General features: G+C 39.1%; 1 protein-coding gene across 1 annotated transcript; it reads left to right on the forward strand.

Annotated features, from left to right (window-relative positions):
- Positions 1-9,359: 9,359 nt before the first annotated feature.
- On the forward strand, positions 9,360-20,312 carry ORMDL1 (ORMDL sphingolipid biosynthesis regulator 1; the record flags this gene model as incomplete). Its single annotated transcript, XM_080690037.1, has 3 exons — positions 9,360-9,533; positions 15,314-15,465; positions 20,177-20,312. 3 exons carry the CDS (start codon positions 9,360-9,362, stop codon positions 20,310-20,312), a joined length of 462 nt encoding a protein of 153 aa, XP_080546163.1.
- Positions 20,313-20,644: the final 332 nt, after the last annotated feature.

Consider the following 20,644-nt stretch of genomic DNA (forward strand, 5'->3'; position numbering starts at 1 on the left):
AGCCCCTGGGTTCCACCCCAATCCCACAAAAAAAAAAAAAAAAAAAAAAAAAAAAAGGCTACTCCAAATTAAAATACCCTAATACAACACTGTATTTCAAATTTAGCACACAAAGAATGTAAAATCTGGTTTTTATATTGATTATAAGATAAAACGAGAGCCAGGCATCGTGGCACATGTTTCTAATCCCAGCATTTGGGAGGCTGAGACAGGAGGATTGTGGTTCAAGGACAGCCTCCACTACTTAGTGAGGTACGTTGCAACTCAGTGAAACTCTGTTTCAAAATAAGTAGTAATAATAATAATAATAATAATAATAATAATAATAATAAAATAGTGCTGGGGCTGTACCTCACAGGTAGAGTGCCCCTGGGTTCCACCCCCAGTATTATAAAAAAAAGATAAAAAATGATATTTTGGATCATTAGGCCACATAACACTTATTAGCATTAAATTCTTTTTTTAACCTTTTTTTTTTTTTTGCGGTACTGGGGATGAAACCCAGAGGTATTCTACCTCCAAGCTACACCCCCAGCCCTATTTTTTATTCTTTACTTTGAAACAGGGTCTCGCTGAATCACAAAGGGCTTCACTAAGTAGCTGAGGCTGCCTGTGAACTGTGATCCTCCTGTCTCAGCCTCCCAAACGCTGGGATTACAAATGTGCACCACCACACCTGGCTTTTTTTTTTTTTTAACCGTTTCAATGTGGCTTCTATAAAATTTTAAGTGATACATGTAGTCTACGAATAAACTGCTATTGGAGTGCTACACAGAGTAGTGATTAAAAAGCAAGCTAGGTGTTCACCAACAGATGAACGGATAAAGAAAATGTATATACACACAATGGAATTTTACTTAGCCATAGAGAACAAAATTATGTCATTTGCAGGAACAGAATGGAACTTGAGATTATGCTAAGTGAGATCAGCTAGTCTCATAAAATCAAGGGTCATATGTTTTCTCTCGTATGTGGAAACTAGAGAGGAAAAAAGGAAACAAAGGGGAATTCAGGTAAATGAGGAGAGAGGTCAATAAAACAATGAAGAAGGATTGGAGGGAAAAAGGAATTGTTTAAGGCAACAGTTTAAAATATTGCTATGTCCATATATGAAGGTATCACGACCAGAGTCACTAACTTGGGGAGAGAGAGTGATATATGCGCGTACATTTATATCACTTTGAACCACACTATGATGTATAATGACAGCATACCCATAAAAGTATATAAAAAGTAATCACTATTTTGGAAAAGGTTCCATGGGCTGCTGAGAAGAATGTGTATTCTGTAGTTCCTGGTTGAAATATTCTGTATATGTCTATTAGGTCCATTTGGTTTATAGTTTTCTTTAGTTCTAAAGAGTCTTTACTCATCTTTTTGCCTTGAAGAAACTAAGCTGAGATTCCATCTAACCCCAATCAGAGTGACAAGCATAAAGAAATCAAATAACAACAAATGCTAGCGAGGATGTGGGGAAAGAGGAACTCTTTTACACTGTTGGTGGGAGATGGGAATGGATCCACCATATGATCCAGCTCTACCACTCCTGGGTATTTTTCCAAAGGGGTCGAAATCAGAGAACTACAGTAACGTATACATACCTATGTTCATAGCAGCACAATTCGTAATAGCCAAAATATGGAACCAACCCAGGTCTCCATCAACAGATGAATGGATTGCAAAGTTAAGGGAATAAGCACAATGGAATTCTATTCAGCTATAAAGAAGAACAAAATCATGTCATTTTCAAGAAGATGGAAAGATCTGGAGAACATTATGTTAAGTGAGATCAGCCAGGCACAGAAAGAGAAGGGACATATGTTTTCTCTAATATGCCCAAACTAGGGAATATTAAGGATACCAGAGGGACTGCAGATAATGGAGGGAAAAACCTCAGCAAAGCTAGAATGGAAGGGTAGGAGAGGAAGAAAGGTGAGGTTGATTAATGGAAGAGCTACATTTGAACGTGTAAAAGTATGAATAAAGCATGGTTAATCTGGACACTCATTGTTGGGAGGGGGGAAGGGGAGCAGGGAGGGGGGTGAGAGAGGGCTCCAAGCACAGTCTAAATGTATACCATTTTTTATATGTTCCACATATAAATAAAGTTAAAAAGCATAAAATTAAGTGGCAAGGATAAAGCCCTAGTTTTGTTGTTGTTGTTGTTTTGTTTTTGTTTTTGTTTTTGATGGTACTGAGGTTTCTGGAAACCCTTCTACCTCCGGGCTACACTCCCAGACCTATTTTATATTTTTATTTGGAAACGGTGTCTCTGGCTTCGAACCTGTGAGATCCTCCTGTCTCTGCCTCCCAAGCGTGGGGATTACAAGCATGCGCCACCACGCCCGGCTTAAAGCTCTAGTTTTGACCGCACATTTATAGTTATCATTTATTAAATGTTCTTATGTATGAATGTAAATGTATGTAAGTGGATATCTTAAAATAATTGTATTTTCTTTCTGTCCAGAATCAGTAAAAACAATTTATACCTAAAAAAAGTAATCACTAAAAATCTAAATAAAAATTAGATTGTGGAGAAAAAAAATCAGGTTCTAAAATCACAGTACTTTGGTTCTATCCTAGCTCTTACACTGTTAAACTCCATTCCCTAATCTATATTATGGGGATAATAATCATACAATGGTTATTATGTGAGAAATAAGGAAATATATAACTGATTGCACTACTTTGCATTTAAATGCTAAAAGATTTCAGATACTTAGGCTAAAGTGAGTCCCTCCAAACTCCTAAATGAACAACCTCCCCACCAACCTCAACCCCTAAAGGGGTTCAAGAGGTCTTCTACCTTAGCCTGAGAATCTTAATGATCTAAGGAAAACAATGATTAAGAAATTTTTAGAGCCAGGCTTGGTGGTGCACGCTTGTAATCCCAGCATTTGGGAGGCTGAGACCAGAGGATCACAGTTCGCGGACAGCCTCAGCTACTTAGTGAGGCCCTCTGCAACTCAGTAAGACCGGGTTTCAAAATAAAGCATAAAAAATAGGGCAGGGGGTGTAGCTCGGAGGTTGAATGCCCCTGGGTAAAAAAAGAAATTTTTAGGGTATTAAAGCTGAGGGTACACGGTTGCTAAGAGTCTTCTTAAATCACTCAGGCTGGTTTCAAACTTGTGATCCTCCTGTCTCAGCTTCCCAAGTACTGGGAATAGAAGTGTGCACCACCATATCTGGCTCCCATACTCTTCTTTATTTGGTGTTAGGTCAATGTCTCTTCTCTCCTAACAACTATGTCCTCCCAGAGTTCTTATGTTACAATCCTAAATCCCATAAGGTTATGGTGTTAGGCGGCGAAGTTATCTGGGAAATGATAAGGTCACGCAGATGAAGCCCTCATGCTTGGGATCGTTTCTCTTATTAAAGGAACTGCAGAAGACTGCCCTATTATCTTCTATCATGTGAGGATACAGTAAGAAGGTGCTAGCTATGACTAAAAGCAGCCCGCACCAGATACAGAACCTGCCCTGACCTCAGAATTCCCAGCCTTCTGAACTGTGAGAAGTAAGTTTCTGTTACTGATAAGGTACCAGTGTATGTACTGTTATAACAGCCTGAACAGACTACAGTGCTAATGTTTTCACCCAATTACAAACACTTTCCCCTAGTTTTGTTTCCAGTTTACCCACAAATATCTTAACCCTGAAAGGAAAAACAAACAATCCTTCCCTCAACCCTATTACCCCAGCAATTACCTTCTTTCTCCTTTCGCACAAGGTCAAACTTGAGTAGGTATCCTACATTTGGTATCACCAATTCATTTCTAAAGCTCTTACAAAATGGCTTATAAATAAAACCACTTAGTACAGTGAAGATCTCTCCAGTCATTCCATCATTTCCTTGAGACTCACACTCTCATCTCCCAAAAGCATGTGAAAAGGATACTTCTCAAGGATATTTCTTTTTTTTTTTTTGTCTTTTTTTTTGGGGGGGGGATACTGGGGTTCCTGGAAACTCTTCTACCTCTGGGCTACACTCCCAGACCTATTTTTTTATTTATTTTTTTTATTTGTAAACAGGGTCTCCTAAGCCAGTACGGCTGGCTTCGAACCTGCACGATCCTCCTGTCTCTGCCTCCCAAGCGCAGGGATTACAAGCGTGCGCCACCACGCCCGGCTCTCAAGGATATTTCTATCTATACCTCTTGGACTTCTTTGTGTTTTCTCTGTTCTCTCCTCAGAAATGTGAGCATTCCCCAAACCCTTTCCATTATTTGTAGGTATCTTAAAACCTAAACCTAAATCTAGGTCTCCCAAAGTGATCTCTCTTCCAAAGTGAAGATAGGCATTTCTAACTAGTGTCACTGCTATTTCATATAAATATTTGTAAAACAGGACGTATCATCCAGGGCTGGAGGTGCACACCTATAATCCCAGCTATTCAGAAAGCTGAGGCACAAATTAGAGAACACTCTAGGAACTTACCAAGACCCTATCTCAAAATAAATTTTAAAAAGGGCTGGAGATGTAAATAACTGGGTTCAATTTTCTATACTGAAAAATGGGAAGAAAAAAAAAAAAACCCAGAACATCCTGCCTTCCCCCATGACTTCCACTTACTTTGCTATATCTCTTAATTATATAATGTTATTAGTCACCAAGGTCAAAACTCCATCTTCCTTTATCAGCAATCCCTATTTGTACCCTTGCTTCCTAATGCAATCCTACCTGTCATTCTGTTCTCAATTCCAATCTTATCTGCAACCCAATCCTTTGGATTCACCCATCTGGAATGATCCTTCCCGCTCCCTATACTGCTGAAGTATTTGGCTTGCATCATTCAATGGGATGCTTATCACACCCCTCCTGAGCTGTACAACTTTTAAATTACATACTATGTGTCTCTGGATGCCACACACAGCAATCACAGTATTTTACTTGTGAAAAGCACAACATAAATATTAATGAAGATTCACTAAAAATAACTTTGTCAGCATCTTTCCTGTGCTAGTTTAAACATTAAAAAGAGTATCCTCCTTCCCAGCAAATCATTATGTTAACTCTTTCATTTTATATAATTATCTTTATTTTCTTTTTCTTTCTTTTATTTGGCAGTGCTGGGGAATAAACCCAGAGCCTTGTACATGGCAGGCAAGTACACTACCACTGAGCTACATCCCCAGCCCCCTTAGATTTAATTTTAAACTGACCTCCTTCTAATTCTTAACTCTTCTGTGGATTCCAACGTCTGATTCATCTACCTTCTACACATCATTCAGATGACCTAGTAGAAACATAGTAAACTTAGTATGTCTCAAACTAATCTCAGAATCTTCTCTAATTAACTTCCTCTCTATACTTGTTTAATAAAAATAATAGCTAACATTAAAACTTTACATATATACATATATGTATACTATATATATATTAACACTTTATACCTATTATCCCTTTTTAGGGGAGCAAACTGGGGACTGAACCCAGGGGAGTTTTACTTTCAAACAAGGTTGCACTAAATTACTCTGCAATGATCTTGAGCCTGAGATCCTCCTGTCTCAGCCTTCCAAGTACTGAGATTACAAGCACACACCACTGCACCTGGCCTACAGGATCTCATTTAATCCTCACAACAATCCTGTGTATACTACTGTTCTATTACAAATGGGATTTAAAGGCTTGGTACTCAGCTCAAGATCACACAACTATTAGGTGGTAGACACACCCCGCATGTTTAATTCTAAAGGCTATACCCTTGAAAACTTTCCATCTAGGCACACAAAGCAAATTCAGATACTGAAAACATCACAGAAATTCTCACCCTCTACATTTTAGTCCCCAGTCTTATCTACTTCCTAAATATTTCTCAAACTAGTCTTCTCAATACTGCCTCTGTTCAGCCCCTTAATATTTCTCCTCTGAACTATTACAATAACTACCTAATCAATATTTTGAATTGAATCTCAACCACTATAGGGTTATTTCTATAATATATCATATTGATTCCCTCCTTAAAAAGGGTATATAAGGTTTCCAAACTCTTTTAACAACTGGATCTCTGCCTATTTTTCTAATTTCACCCCACCATTCCCCAATGTTCATTAAGCTAATTATACTATACAACTTGTCTCCCTTAAAACATGGTGAGACTCACTCCCCTGGTTCACATGGCTCCATCTAAGAGGATGATTTCTAATCATCCTTCCAGCTTAGTTCAAGCAACACATCTCAAGGAAGCCTTTCTTCCCTGTTCCCTGATGCCACCCCCAGTCCTCAACAGATTAGGCATGACTTCTTCTGTATTCCCACAGCACCTTTTCCTTATTTTTAATTCAGACTCATCACAAGTTATTCTGTTTGTCTGCTCCTTCCTCCTGTACCAGAGTGCTTTGAAGACTTTTATTTTAATCACATATCCCAAAAATGTAGCATCATGCTGTATGTGTATCAAATGATGTCATGCTTACAAGTCACAGCATAGACTGTCTAAGAATATCAGGAGAGTCAGTCTTCCATATTTGCTAGGAGGGAAATGGAACACTCCCAAAAGTGTGCTGATGCCCAGGAAAGTCAGTTATAATGCCAACAGATGTACCTAAAAAAGAAGTAGATGTCAGAGGACTCACAGATTTTTACAGTGAACAGAAAGAAATAATTTAAAAAGCAGGATAAATCTAATTCAATTGTTTCCACAAATTATATATATACACAACACATATACATGCCTGTATGTATAGCCAACAGTCTCTTAAATCAACTTTGAAAAGTTTCTGAAAGTTATTTCAGCATTGGAAATCACAAGTTTTATGTACTACCAAACTAAAGGAAACTTGATTTCAAAGATGATTCAAAAAATGTAATCAAGTCTTTCCCTCTTCGTCCTCAAACAAGATCAGTTTTTGGTAACCGCATTTCCTCTGGATGTAAAACAGGTGCCGGTCTTCAGCATCGGTGGATAACACTAGCAAAAATCTTCATTGAATGAAGTTTACTTGTACCCCTGGTATGTCACACATTATAATATGCCACACTCACTTGCAAGACACATTATGGTTGTTGTGGACTAATCTTCTGCTAGAAACCAACTTCTACGTCCTGCACCCAGAAGGATCCGGGAAACAGCCGCAACAAAACCCAAACCAGGACCCTAAGGAGCCTGGACCTGCGCAGAGAACGTTTCCCACGTGTGAGCGCGGGAGAATCTGCAGGGTCCTCTTCCCGTCCAGGGAGAGGCGCCAGGGCGGCCTGCTGCGCTCGAGCAAAAACCAGGACGAGTCAGGGGTTTACGCCCTCATTTCTAAAAGAATACGTGAAATAATGCCGGTTCGCCGCAGGACTCTACCTTCTAGCTCGCCCGAAGGAGGCAATGACCTGGGTCCAGCAGCTGCGCACGGCCCGGAGCGCAGGCTCTGCCGCACAGGATGCCCCAAGGCTCACTGCGCGCGCGCGGAGGGGCGGGCCCCGGCGTCCTTAGCCCCGCCCTTCTCGGGGCGGGATTGGCGCGACTCACAGCCAATCCGCTGGCGGCGAGTCCGCTCGGAAGGCCCGGCGAGCGCTGGGAAGCACCGCGGGCGCCGGGAGCCGGAGGATTCGCCGCGGTCGCCGCCGGGCTGGTCCTGCGCGGTGCGGGCGGCCGGGAGCCGGCGGCGGGTAAGTGAGCCGGGGCCGCCCGAGGCTGCGCTGCTGCGTGGCGGGTAGCGAGCTTCGGGGGCCCGGATCGGCCTGAGGCGGAGGGGCTGGGTCTGCGGCGCGGGGCGGGCGGAGCGGCCGCAGGTGCCGACCCTCCTGTGCGGCCGCGACCGGCGGCTCCACGGCCCCGGCCCGCGGTCAGCGGCGGGGAGGCCCTGCCGGGGCCGCGGGCGGGCGGCCTCCAGGGAGCCGGGCGGGGCCGAGCCTCCTCTCCAGCCGCGAGGTCATGGTGTGCGGGTGGGCGAGGCGCGGCACACCTGCCGGCTGCGGCCCCTCCATCGCTTCCAGCTGAGACGCAGGTTCTAGTGCTCTTTGGAGCGTTTGTGTCCCTCCAGTGCAAAGTGGGAAAACAGTCTTAAGTGGTGACAGGTTTTAAATGTAATGTACGACATTTAAAAATAATGTATGATAAACGATGGATGCTTATAGTAAGAGAAATACGTTAACTTACAAATGAAACATTGGCCTTTGTCTTAAAGTAGCTTTCATCACCTTAACTTTGATGTCTATTCTGTACCCGTCTAGACGGTGAAAGGGACTATACTGGAGAAACTTGCTGGGGGCAGGATTATGAGATCTCTCTCTCTCTCGATCTCTCGATCTCTCGATCTCCTCTATTATAAAGGGCCTATACGTGTTTTTTTTTTTTTTTCAATAAGAACTGTTACAAATGAAATCTAGCTCCACGTCCCCCCGCCCCGACTGCGATGATATTCTTCAGGACAATTCGATATTGTTTAAGGAAATTTTTACACCCAAGTAAACATCAGCCATTAAAAGGACTGAGAAACATTATCAGCTCTTTGGGCGTTCATCTTGGATGCAAAAGGGGAAGGGAAATTTTTAAAGAAAACAAAGAAGAAAAAGAAAGTAAAGTTTTAGACGAATTGAGTAGAGAAATATTCAGAAGAAATACTCATTGCTTTAACCTAGTTCTCAGTAAATTGAGAAACGAGCATTATCCCTCGACCGTGTGAAATTTACACATTATGTCAACAGCACGTTTCTCCCAGGTTCAGTATTCAAAGTGGAGTACTTTGAACTCTGACCACTGTGTGAATAGAACATTAGAACATTAGTCTGGCTATTCAGAAAGGGCTCAATGGGTCAGTTCTGCGCTTTTTTAACTATTAGTTTGTTCTGCTGTGCATGGTGGCTCAGTCTTGTAGTCCTGTATCTGGGAGGCTGAGACAGGAGGATCACAGGTTCCTGGCCAGCCCCAGCAACTTACTGAGACCCTGTCTATTTGAAAATAAAAATAAAACCTAAAGGGCTGAGGGGTGGCGTAGCTCAACGGTGGAATGCCCTTGGGCTCAATCCCTAGAACCATGCACACAAAAATAAGTTTATTCTGCTGGTAAATTTTATACCTAGCCGTTCACTTTTTGCTCTCAGGATATTAAAAAAAAAACATGTAAAAATGTGGATTTCTTCTTTTATTTTTTTCCTTTCTATTATTTCATTCAGTAAATCCAACATGCTACAAGACAAGCTTTAGAAAAAGAGAACCATAAAAATAAGTTTTGTTTATCTTACCCTAAAGTCAGACATTGAGGATTCTTTACGTCAGCATCTGTAAGTAGCTAATTTTGGAGAGTGTGTATGTTCTATTTCATAATGTGAGAAAAAGAATCCTGACAACATTCTGTCATGTCAGAATTGGGGCTATTTAGGTTTCTAGCTATATCAGTGTTCATTTCGTTTCTTCCCTGCAGAGCAAACATGAATGTCGGAGTTGCCCACAGCGAAGTCAACCCAAATACCCGCGTAATGAACAGCCGAGGTATGTGGCTGACATACGCACTGGGAGTGGGCTTGCTTCATATTGTCCTTCTCAGCATTCCCTTCTTCAGTGTTCCTGTTGCTTGGACCTTAACAAACATTATACATAATCTGGTAAGAATGCCTCCTTATTCTAAACACTTAAAAGCTTAAGGTTTAGTGGTTGCTAGAGGTTAAGGGGAAGAACGAATGGGAAATTATTAATGAGTTCTGAGGGGGTGTGTGTGTGTGTGTGTGTGTGTGTTCCTGGGGATTAAACCCATTCTACCTCTGAGCATTCTACCTCTGAGCTACACCCCTAGCCCTATTTTTTTACTTTCTATTCTTGAAATGGTTTTGTTAGATAGCTGAGGCTGTCCTCAAACCTGTGACCTGCCTTTCTCAGCCTCCTAAATACCTGGATTACAGACATGTACCACCACACCCATAGGGTAAAAATTGCAAGGTGAAAGAGTTCTGGAGATAGATTGGATGGTGATGGTTCCGTAACAATATGAATGTACTTAATATATTATCTTTTTAAAAAAAAACACAATTTAGTGGCATTTTGTGGGGGTTTGTTGTTGTTTTGTGCTGCTGGGGTTCTAACCCAGGACCTGAGCTAGGCCAGTACTCTACCACTGAGTTGTACCTCCAACAGCTTAGTGTTTTTAGCAGCTTTATTGAGATAGAATTCATATACTCTAAAATTAACTAATTTAAGGTAAGGTTCATCCCTAGTAATACAAATATAAAAAATAAGATTTAGTGGTTTGTAGTATAAAACAGTTAATTTTAAAGAATTCTAATCTATGATAAAATTTTACTTTTTTCTCTCATACTTTATCATTGGGCCTTTTTCTAAACAGAACTTTATTCTCCCATTTTGTATAGAGTCTAGAATATTGTAGGTAATTTTAGTAAAAATAATAAGACCCTATAATAAGACAGGTTATATTGATTAACCAGAATACTTCAAGAGCAATTATGTTTTTAACTAATGAAAATCTTTAGTTTCAAGTATACTTTCCAGTTTTGATAGAAATTTTGAACTTAATCATATTCAGCTGCATATTGACTATTATTCTCCCCCCTTATTTGCTGCATTGGATTAGCTCTGAAAGTATAAGGGTTTATTGACTTTACTAACCATTATTATGTAGCCTAGGGAATTAAAGGCACCACTGCCTGCCCAGGAAGCCAGACAGACAGCTGGATGTCAGTGGCAAAGAGATCGATATAAAGTTACCATCCAAACTGAGACTATTTTGAGAGTAAAAGTGGGATCCAGTACTAATTAAGATAACTAATCTCAAGTACTAAGATTAATATCAGCTAAAGAGAGCACCTCTTTTGCTTTTTACTCCATATTCATTTGGTCTATTCTGCTATAGTATCAACTTGATTCCCACATCCTCATTCTTTCCTCAGGTAAATTGCTCCAGTAGATCAAATGGTCTTCTTGATGTTCCTTTATTTCTACCCACCTCTATTCCAAGTTGACAGAGAAATATTTTTTAAATATATGTCTGCTCGCCGGGCGTGATGGTGCACGCTTGTAATCCCAGAGACCTGGAGGATCGCGGTTCGCGGACAGCCTCAGCTACTTAGTGAGGCCCTCTGCAATTCAGTGAGACCGATTTCAAAATAAAGAATAAAAACTAGGGCAAGGGGTGTAGCTCCGAGGTCAAATGCCCCTGGGTTCCATCCCCAGACCTGCAAACACACACACACACACACATATGTCTGCTCATATCATACTTAAATCCCTCAAGGATTCTTCATTGATTTCATGGTATACACAACGAACTTCAGATATTAGTTGATAGTACAGAGGCAAGAAAGAAACTCAATCTTTTCTCAGCTATTTGTAAACACTGGCTCTGCTCTGACAAAAAGGAAAATCATCTTCTTGTCACCTTTTGCTTTGGCTTAAGCTCATGTACTATTTCACTGTCCCTCCCTTTTTCCTACCTGCCCGGCTAATTCCTGTCTGTTCAGCAAAGTCATTCGGTATCATTTCATTCAGGAATCTGTATAACTGCATTCTGTTTTCATGTATTTATCATAATTTTATAATTTGTAGTTGATCTCTTAATTTGGGTCTCTAGTGATCTATTTAAATGTTTGCTGAATGGATTAGTCTTTTACCTTCTCCACAATAGCACCGTCTTAGGTGTATTTTAGGCACCATTCCCTATCCTCATACTCTCAGGGTTTTTGTTTTTGTTTTTTGTGGTTATGGGGATTGAACTCAGGGGCATTCTACCTTGGGGATATACCCCACCCCTAGTTTATTAGTTTATTTTTCTTTTCTTTTCTTTCCTTTTTTTTTTTTTTTTTTTTTTTTGAGGGTCTGGGGTTGGAACCTAGGGACATTCGACCCTGAGCTATATCCCCTGCCCTATTTTTTTTTATTATTTATTTTGAAAAAGGGTCTCACTAAGTTGCAGAGGGCCTCACTGAGTAGCTGAGGCTGTCCACAAACTGCGATCCTCCAGTCTCAGCCTTCTGAATGCTGGGATTACAAGCGTGCGCCACCACGCCCGGCTCCAGTTTATTTTTATTTTAAACAAAGTCTTGCTAAGTTGCTGAAAGTCTCACTCAGCACTCAGTGGTAGAGCACTTGCCTAGGTTGGCCTCAAATCTTGGATCCTCCTATTTTGGCCTCCCAAATACTGCTATTATAGATGTGCACTATCATGCCCACCTAAATCCTTGTTTTTCAAGTTGATTGATAGGAGATTGAGGTACAGTATGTGACCATGAACAAATAATAGGCAATTGACACCATTTAGGAACACCAACTTCTGATTTATTATTAGTTCACCATATTAAAACCCTAACTTAACCATCCATAGATGTAGCAATTAAATGACCAAATTTAATTTTCCTTTGAAGCCAGCTTACATTAAACCAATTAAAAATGTGCTATACATGTTGAAAGCTTTTAAACATGGGAAAATAATTATTGTACCTGGTAGAAAAAATATACTGTACTTGTCTCTTTGAACCATAAGAGAAACCTACAGTAATTATATTTATTCATTGCCACAGTTCACCCTTAGAGATATTAATGCTTCACAAAACTACTAGTCTAACTATAAAAATGAGAATTTCTTGCCTCTGTACTATTATCTTCTCTATTTTGATTCAGTAAATATTAAAAGGCTAGCCATGAACTACATATTTATATACATATTTTTATAATTCTTTTGATGTGCAAATAATCATGGTGATCATTTTTATGTAAGAACTATTAAAAGTTTTCTAATACTGGGGATTAAACCCAGGGCCTCACCCATGCTAGGCAACTGCTCTACCACTGAGCCGTACGCTTAGCCCAAATGATACTCTTCTTCACTGAAAAGGATAAATCAGCTTAAGATATTACATTCTAAACACTGGCAAGCACATATGGCTTGAATAGTCAGAGGAATGTTCTCTTAGATTCTACCTCATACATGATCTAGAGGTAGAGGTTCTTGCTTCGCAGGGGCTCATAAGAGAATCTGAAGCATACACTTTCCAGTGCATTGGTCTATTTAAAGGCCTTGTGAAAATGGTTTGCTTATGCTTACCACATAAGTACTCCTTAGCTTAATGTCATTTTCCAAAATATGTCATTTATTCTCTGTACCAGTCCTTGTTCCTGAAGTATTCAAGCTAACCAACGAGAAAATTATTAACAACTCCTAACACAATATAGTGTGCTGTAAAAGGATTTTTTCATAAAATTCTAAGTGAGTACATAAGAGGTTAATCATTACTGAGCATTTCTCTAAGGAGATGTCGTTCAAACCTTCAAAGATGAGGTAGTTGGCAAGGTAGCAAGGCTTTTCTCCCTCACCTACAAGAATCCTTACCCTCCAGTGCATTTCCTGAGCACTCTGTACCTTGATAGAAGTTTCTGCCCTTTCTACTAGTTGTTTATGAATCAATCTCTCTCTCTCTCTCTCTCTCTCTCTCTCTCTCTCTCTCTCTCTCTCTTTCACACACACACACACACACACACACACACACACACACACACCATCCCTTAGAATACTGAATTTTTAATTTTTATATATTTATTTATTTATTTATTTTGCAGTACTGGAGATGGAACCAAGGGGCATTCTACCTTTGAGCTATACCTACAGCCCTATTTTTTATTCTTTATTTTGAAACAGGGTCTCACTGAGTTGCAAAGGGCCTCACAAAGTAGCTGAGGCTGTCCACACATCGCGATCCTCCTGTCTCAGCCTCCCAAGTATTATTACAGCTAAATGGCTTTTGAATTACCTAATAGGTTAATTAGGAAACAGATTTGAAAGGTAGGGTTCTCATAAGCAGGTACAATATAAACCTTCAAAACACTAATTCTTCTATTTTTTTCTGTGTACTTATTAAAAGTAGAAATGGAAACCAAGCATGGTAATGGGATTACACACTTGTAATCCCAGTACTTGGTAGGCTGAAACATGAAGATTGCAGGTTCATGGCCAGGCTCAGCAATCGAATGAGGTCCTCTGCAACTAAGTGAGACCCTGTTTCAAAATTAAATTTAAATTAGGGCTAGGGGTGTATTTCAGAAGCAGAATTCCCATGGGTTCAATCCTCAGTACCACACAGGGGAAAAAATTGAAGTGGAAAAGAATGACACCATATCATGGTTTTCATGATAGCATTTAGACTTTGGCTATTACCAGTGCTTCAACAGTGACCTTGAAATGAAGTGCTGCTTACCATTCTAAGTCGGCATCATGATCTCAAAGAAAGCAAATCTAGTATACATTGTATTTTCCCTAATTAAGTACAAAATTAGATGTTTAATAATATCACAGTCAGAATGGATGTGTTTTACTTTGTTATTTAAAAACTGACTTCAAAAGAAATACCATTGAGGCACAGTGTTGATTTTATTTATTTATTTCAATTTTTTATGTTTTTGTGGTACTGGGTACAGAACCCAGGGGCCTTCTACCTCCAGGCTACACCCTCAGACCTATTTTTTTACATTTTATTTGGAAACAGGGTCTCACTAAGCTGCCGAGAGCCTCACTAAGTAATTAAGGTTGGCTTCAAACCTGTGCGATCCTCCTGTCTCAGCCTCCCAAGTTCTGGGATTACAAGTGTGCGCCACCATGACTGGCAACACAGTGGTGATTTTTTTTTTTTTTTTTTTTTTGGTACTGGGGGTGGAACCCAGGGGCTTTTCTACCTCTGGGCTATACTCCTAGACCTATTATATACTTTATTTGGAAACAGGGTCTCACTAAGTTGCTGAGAGCCTCACTAAGTAGCTGAGGCTGGCTTCGAACCTGTGCGATGCTCCTGTCTCAGACTCCCAAGCACTGGGATTACAAGCGTGCACCACCATGCCCGGCCAATACAGTGGTGATTTTAAAAGTGAATAAGCAATCTTTTATGCTTTGGAAAAGAACTCTTGAGATAAGAGTCCTATTATTTAATATTTCAAAACCATTTTCCACAATAGAGAGATTTCATTTATTTTTACCAACATGTACATCTTTTTACAAGTATCAGATTTACTAAGATGATACTCTGGAGAAAACTTTCCTATACATTTGGAAAAAGGTAACCTTAGTTTTCTAGAAGGAAAATAGTTAATCTAACTGTAATGATGTGAAGCTGCTCTGAAGGTACTTTTTATTTATTTTTAATTTAATAAAAATAAAGTAAAAGAGGTTACTTTAATTGATTTTTTTATTGATTTTGACCAAATAATATTTACTTACCCCAGAAAGTTTATTGTACAGAAACTGACCACAGTCTTTCATTATTATGAGAAAGCTTAAAACTTGAGCTGTTAAGTTAAATCACACACTGTATCACAACCTGAAACATCTTAATGTTTACTGGATTAATATTGTGTTTTGTATTTTTTTATCTACATCCTCACTATTTTTCAGGGCATGTATGTGTTTTTGCATGCAGTGAAAGGAACACCTTTTGAAACTCCTGACCAGGGTAAAGCAAGGCTCCTAACTCATTGGGAACAGTTGGACTATGGAGTACAGTTTACATCTTCACGCAAGTTTTTCACAATTTCTCCAATTATTCTGTAAGTATTAGAAATATTTAGATATAAAGATAAGTGGATAGCAGGAAGGTATCCACTGACCAGATTGAATTAAGAGTAGAAGGAAAATATGTTTTTGAAAATATCTACCAATAAGTAGCTACCTCAAAGTATAAGAGGCAGACAAAATTTAGACTCTTATTGGTGCAGTGTAATCTTATTGTAGTGAGATTTAAAGTGATACAAACATAAATGCACATATCACTTGGTATATTTCCCTCCTTATTCCCACCTCCCCTCTTTTTTCCTCCCTCCCCATAAATAGATTGGTAGTGATACCTTGTATGGATATAACTTTTTTTTTGGTTGCGGTACTGGGGTTTGAACCCAGAGGCATTCTACCTCATAGCTACACCCCAACCCCATTTTATTTATTCGGAAGCAGGGTCTCACTAGGTTGCTGAAAGCCTTGCTAAGTTGCTGAGGCTGGCTTCTAACCTTCGATCCTCCTGTCTCAGCCCTGCCAAGTACAGGAATTAGATGCATGCACCATCAGCCCCTACCAGACATAACCTTATTTGAACTGTTCCTTTCATCAGTCCTCTTTTTTCCCTCCTCTCTCCCCTCCCTTCACTATTTTACTGTTCAATCCCTTCCACTGTTTTACCATTTTTTTTTTCCTTCATTTAACTGAAGTCCATGTTGCTTTGTATTTTTGTTGTGGCTTCAACATAGGGGAGAAAATATGAGCCCTGACTTTCTGAGACTAGCTGCTTTCCTTTACAGGCTTTTTTTTTTTTCAGTACTGGGGATAGAACCCAGGGCTATTCTACCTCCAGCTACACTCCTAGCCCTATCTTCATTCTTTATTTTGAAACATGGTCTCACTGAGTTGTGAAAGTCTTCACTAAGTAACTGTGGCGGTCAGCGAACCGAGATCCTCCTGTCTCAGCCTCCCAAATGCTAGGATTACAAGTGTGCGCCTCCACGCCCAGCTGCAGGCAGAATTTTTAACAAGTTTATTAGAAGCCAATGTTCAGTCAGTACATTTGGAGACATTGTATGTTTGTTCATCAATATACCTAGACATTCTAAGATATCCAGGTCAAATATATTCTAGCTCCTTTGCCTAAGTTTCTTATAAGAAAATTAAACACATACATAATCATATTCTGCATTGCACTATCACATTTTAATCTCTCTAAAGAATAATTTAGTTGATCAGAAGAATTTCACCCAGCTCTATCTGGATTTTTAAACTCCTTACGAAGGAGAATTTGGTTTAGGAAAAAAGAGAGGTCAGGCTTTTAGTGTAGGAGACACCTGGCTTGAATCCTGTATATTTCATTCAACTAGCTTGGTTTGCTCAGATATAAAATTCTAGCTAATGATATCTAACTTAATATTGACACTGTTAGAAAAAAGTTAGATGGTATCTATAAATCAACTAATTTTGTATCTGGTACCTAATTTCCTCATAGTATCTACTATTCAGGGACCTCCACAAAATAGTTTCTACCTCATGCCCATTTATGTGAGTATTTTTCCCCCATCCAACTCTCACCTGATCAAACCCTTCTAAGCAGCATTTCATGAATATTTGATAGGTCATCCTATTTCTACACCTTTGTTCGAATAAATTGTACATGAAAAGCCTGCTTTTTCTTCTTTCCGATTTAAGTATAACTGATAAATAAAATTGTACATAGGCTTTTTTTCCCTCAGTGTATAAGTATATAGATTGCTTTTAATCCCACACTTAGTGGTTTGTACATATTTGAATCCCACCCTTAGTGATTTGCACATAAGTTTGTAGTTTTACACACACACGCACACACATTTTAAACAAGGGATTAAACCCAGGGACATTCATTCCTCCAAGGTATACCCCAGCCCTTTTTTAAAATTTTTATTTTGAAACAGGGTCTTGGTAAGTTGCTGAGGGTCTAACCAGATTTTAAGGCCAGCCTCAAACCTGTAATCCTCCTGTCTCAGCCTCCTCAGTAGTGCGATTACAGATGTTTACCTCCATACCTGCTTGTTTCATATAGATCTCAATACTCTGTACCACAGAGTTCATACATAATACTATATCCATGATAAAGTTAGTGCACTCTGGAGTAGCTGGAAAGACTTTCTGCAGGTGTTAGAATCTTTAAGCTGGACTGAACAGTAGGTAAGGTTTTGGGTAGATGTTTAAGTAAGGCAGGACATCTTTCAAGTGAAAAAAATAAACTGGTCATACAGCGATAGGTTTCTTTTCCTTATAGTATTTTGTGGAAATTTTAAATTGTTTTAGTCTCATGTAAAACTAACTTTAAAAGAAAAATATCTATATGGTCTAACAAAAGTAAATCCAGTACCAAGAATAATGGTAAATTAGACGATCCTAAATTTGGATTTGGGCTCTATTGCTTTCAAGCTAGTTTTGCTGTTATCTTGAAAGCCTAGTTACTTCAACTGTAAAATGTAGAGAATTGCATTTGAATACATGTAAAAAGCTTGATGTATATTGAATTTCCAAAGTAAGATGTCCCTGTGTACAATCTCCATATTTCTCAAAACATTTTTGACCCACTGGTACGATTTCAAGTATTTTGATTAAATTCCTTACAAAAGTGAAGAAATGTTATTAAGCCATTCCTACAGGAAGCACTGACCCCCCCCCCCCGCCCGATGCTGGGAATGAAACCACGAGGCAAATGCTCTCCTCCTGAGCTAGTCCCAAGCCCTAATGCTTTTCAAAGTGCTTTATATCTTTGAATTCAATCCTAATTTGTGACGCTCAATGTTATCCCAGATTTTTAGGTAAACATGCAAATGCACGACTTCGCTAAAGATATTGCAGCTATTTGGAGTAAAAAACCCAGATCAAACCTTAAACCTCTATTGTCTACCACAGGTCTGTTTCCACCAGACCTCTTAGCAAATAAACACTGTCTCACTGGTCACCACCTTGTTTTCATTCCCTCATTGGATCATCTAAGTTTTTTTAAGAGTTGGGTAATTTCTATATACTCTATACACACAATTTTTTTAAAAAGACAGGAAACTTAGGTACAGAAAGAAAAATATCGGTATGGCCTAACAAAAATAAATGCAATACCAAGAATAATGGTAAATTTGTCCCAAATTTGGATTTTGGCTCTATTGCTTTCAAGCTATGTGGGGCTATAAGGAGAAGATATGCCAAGATTTATTATCCATCTTATCAGTAAACCCATAATGATGATGGCAGATCAAGTGGGCTTACTACATGCGAATGATAACCCTATTTTGTTGAGTGAAGGAAGGATAGTCTTCAAGTTTTGTGGAAGCAGAAAGACATTTCTTGCTATTTGTTAAATAGGTGGAAGTTTGTAGGATTCCTCTGTCTAAATTCCAAAATATAAACAGTTCTTTCACTGTGATGTTTTTAGTCATACTTGGAAGTAGCTGTATTTTTGTGACCATACTAATCAAGATAATTTTCTCCCTTATGAGAAACCAATGATACTAGAGGAAAGGCTATCTGAATACTCTCCTGTGTATTCTAAAAGTAATTAACACCTGTGTGAATATTTCTTAGTTATGATCAAGTAAGTCATGATATTTTATTCTTTGCATCTTATCTATGTTAGGATGCTTGGAGAAGCCAGATGATATGTCTGCATTCTGATGCACACTTGGGGGAAAACTCGATAATCTGGACTTGATGATCTATACTCTTAAAAGTGGTTTATGCTTATTAAATTCTCAGATGTTGGATGTCCAAAAGTGCATGTGTTCAGTTATAGCAAAACAGCTGGAAATTTTACAACAGTGGCTTGCAGGTTTCCAGTTAGACTGGTTATATACCTGCTCAACAACACTATAGAATGAGAACATCTAAAGAGCAGCCAAGTATTTGTTTCTTAGAAAAATATTAGATTGAGCCAGGCATGGTGGCACATGCCTGTAATCCCAGTACTGGGGAGGCTGTGACAAGAGGATTGCAGGTTTGAGGCCAGCTTTACTTATTTCAAATTTTTTAAAGGGTTGGTGCTGGGTGTGGTGGCGCACGCTGGTAATCCCCGCGCTTGGGAGGCCGAGATAGGAGGATCGCGCAGGTTCGAAGCCGGCCTCTCTGGCTTAAGAGACCCTGTTTCCAAATAAAATATAAAATAGGTCTGGGAGTGTAGCCTGGAGGTAGAAAGGTTTCCAGGAACCCCAGTACCACCAAAAAAAAAATTTTTTTTAAGGGTTGGTGATGTGGGTAGAATGTCCCTGGGTTCAATCCAGAACAAAAATAAATAAATAAAATACTGAATTATATTAATACACTTCTACTAAAACCCTATTTTTCAGAGCTTTACAGTACTGGTTCTTAACCTTTCTGTGAGTCACAAAACCTTTGGAGAACATGAGAGATGCTTTGGATCTAGATCTTCAGAAACACAAAAATGCAAAACTATATATGAAATCTCAACGGACATATTAGACATACTTTGAAAGCCTTCTGCTTTAAAGGATGCTAAATGGCAATGAATTCTATCAAATTTAACATAATTACAGAAATGCAAAATGCCCACCTCCATTAAACACATTTTTAAATCCCAAATTGAGTACACTTGGACCAAATTGGAATGTTTTTAGTACTCAAAAGTTGTTTTACCTTTACGTATTTGTGTTTAGTGGCCCTCCTTTTAAAATCCCAAGAAATTGTTTGTAAAATTATTTTATTAGTGGAAATTTGATTTTTGGATACTATATATATATTCTTTTATCTCTACAGATACTTTCTGGCAAGTTTCTATACGAAGTATGATCCAACTCACTTCATCCTAAACACGGCGTCTCTCCTGAGTGTGCTTATTCCGAAAATGCCACAACTACATGGCGTTCGGATCTTTGGAATTAATAAGTATTGAAATGTTATGAAAGTGAACAAAAACTTTTACAACTACTGAGTTTCCTATGAGGGAGGAGTAGTTAGTTAACTGCTCCATTTCTGAGATAATGTGAAATGAGAGATATCTCATTGGAGAACCGATTGCTGGTTCTTCATATGCTGTCTTGAAGTGCAGAATGCTATTAAAAGATGCCTCTGTTTAATGCATCGAGTATATTTCTAAAGAGACGCTCAATAGGCAGGCTGGGCAGGCCCAGCCTATAAGTTAATGGCAGTACAATAAGGATGTAGTAGATAAATCCAAGGAAATAGAGGTTTGTAAGAAACTAGAAACAACTAAACCTAAAATGA

The sequence above is a fragment of the Muscardinus avellanarius genome, assembly GCF_963383645.1.
Source record: "Muscardinus avellanarius genome assembly, chromosome: 2".
Lineage (NCBI taxonomy): Eukaryota > Metazoa > Chordata > Mammalia > Rodentia > Gliridae > Muscardinus > Muscardinus avellanarius.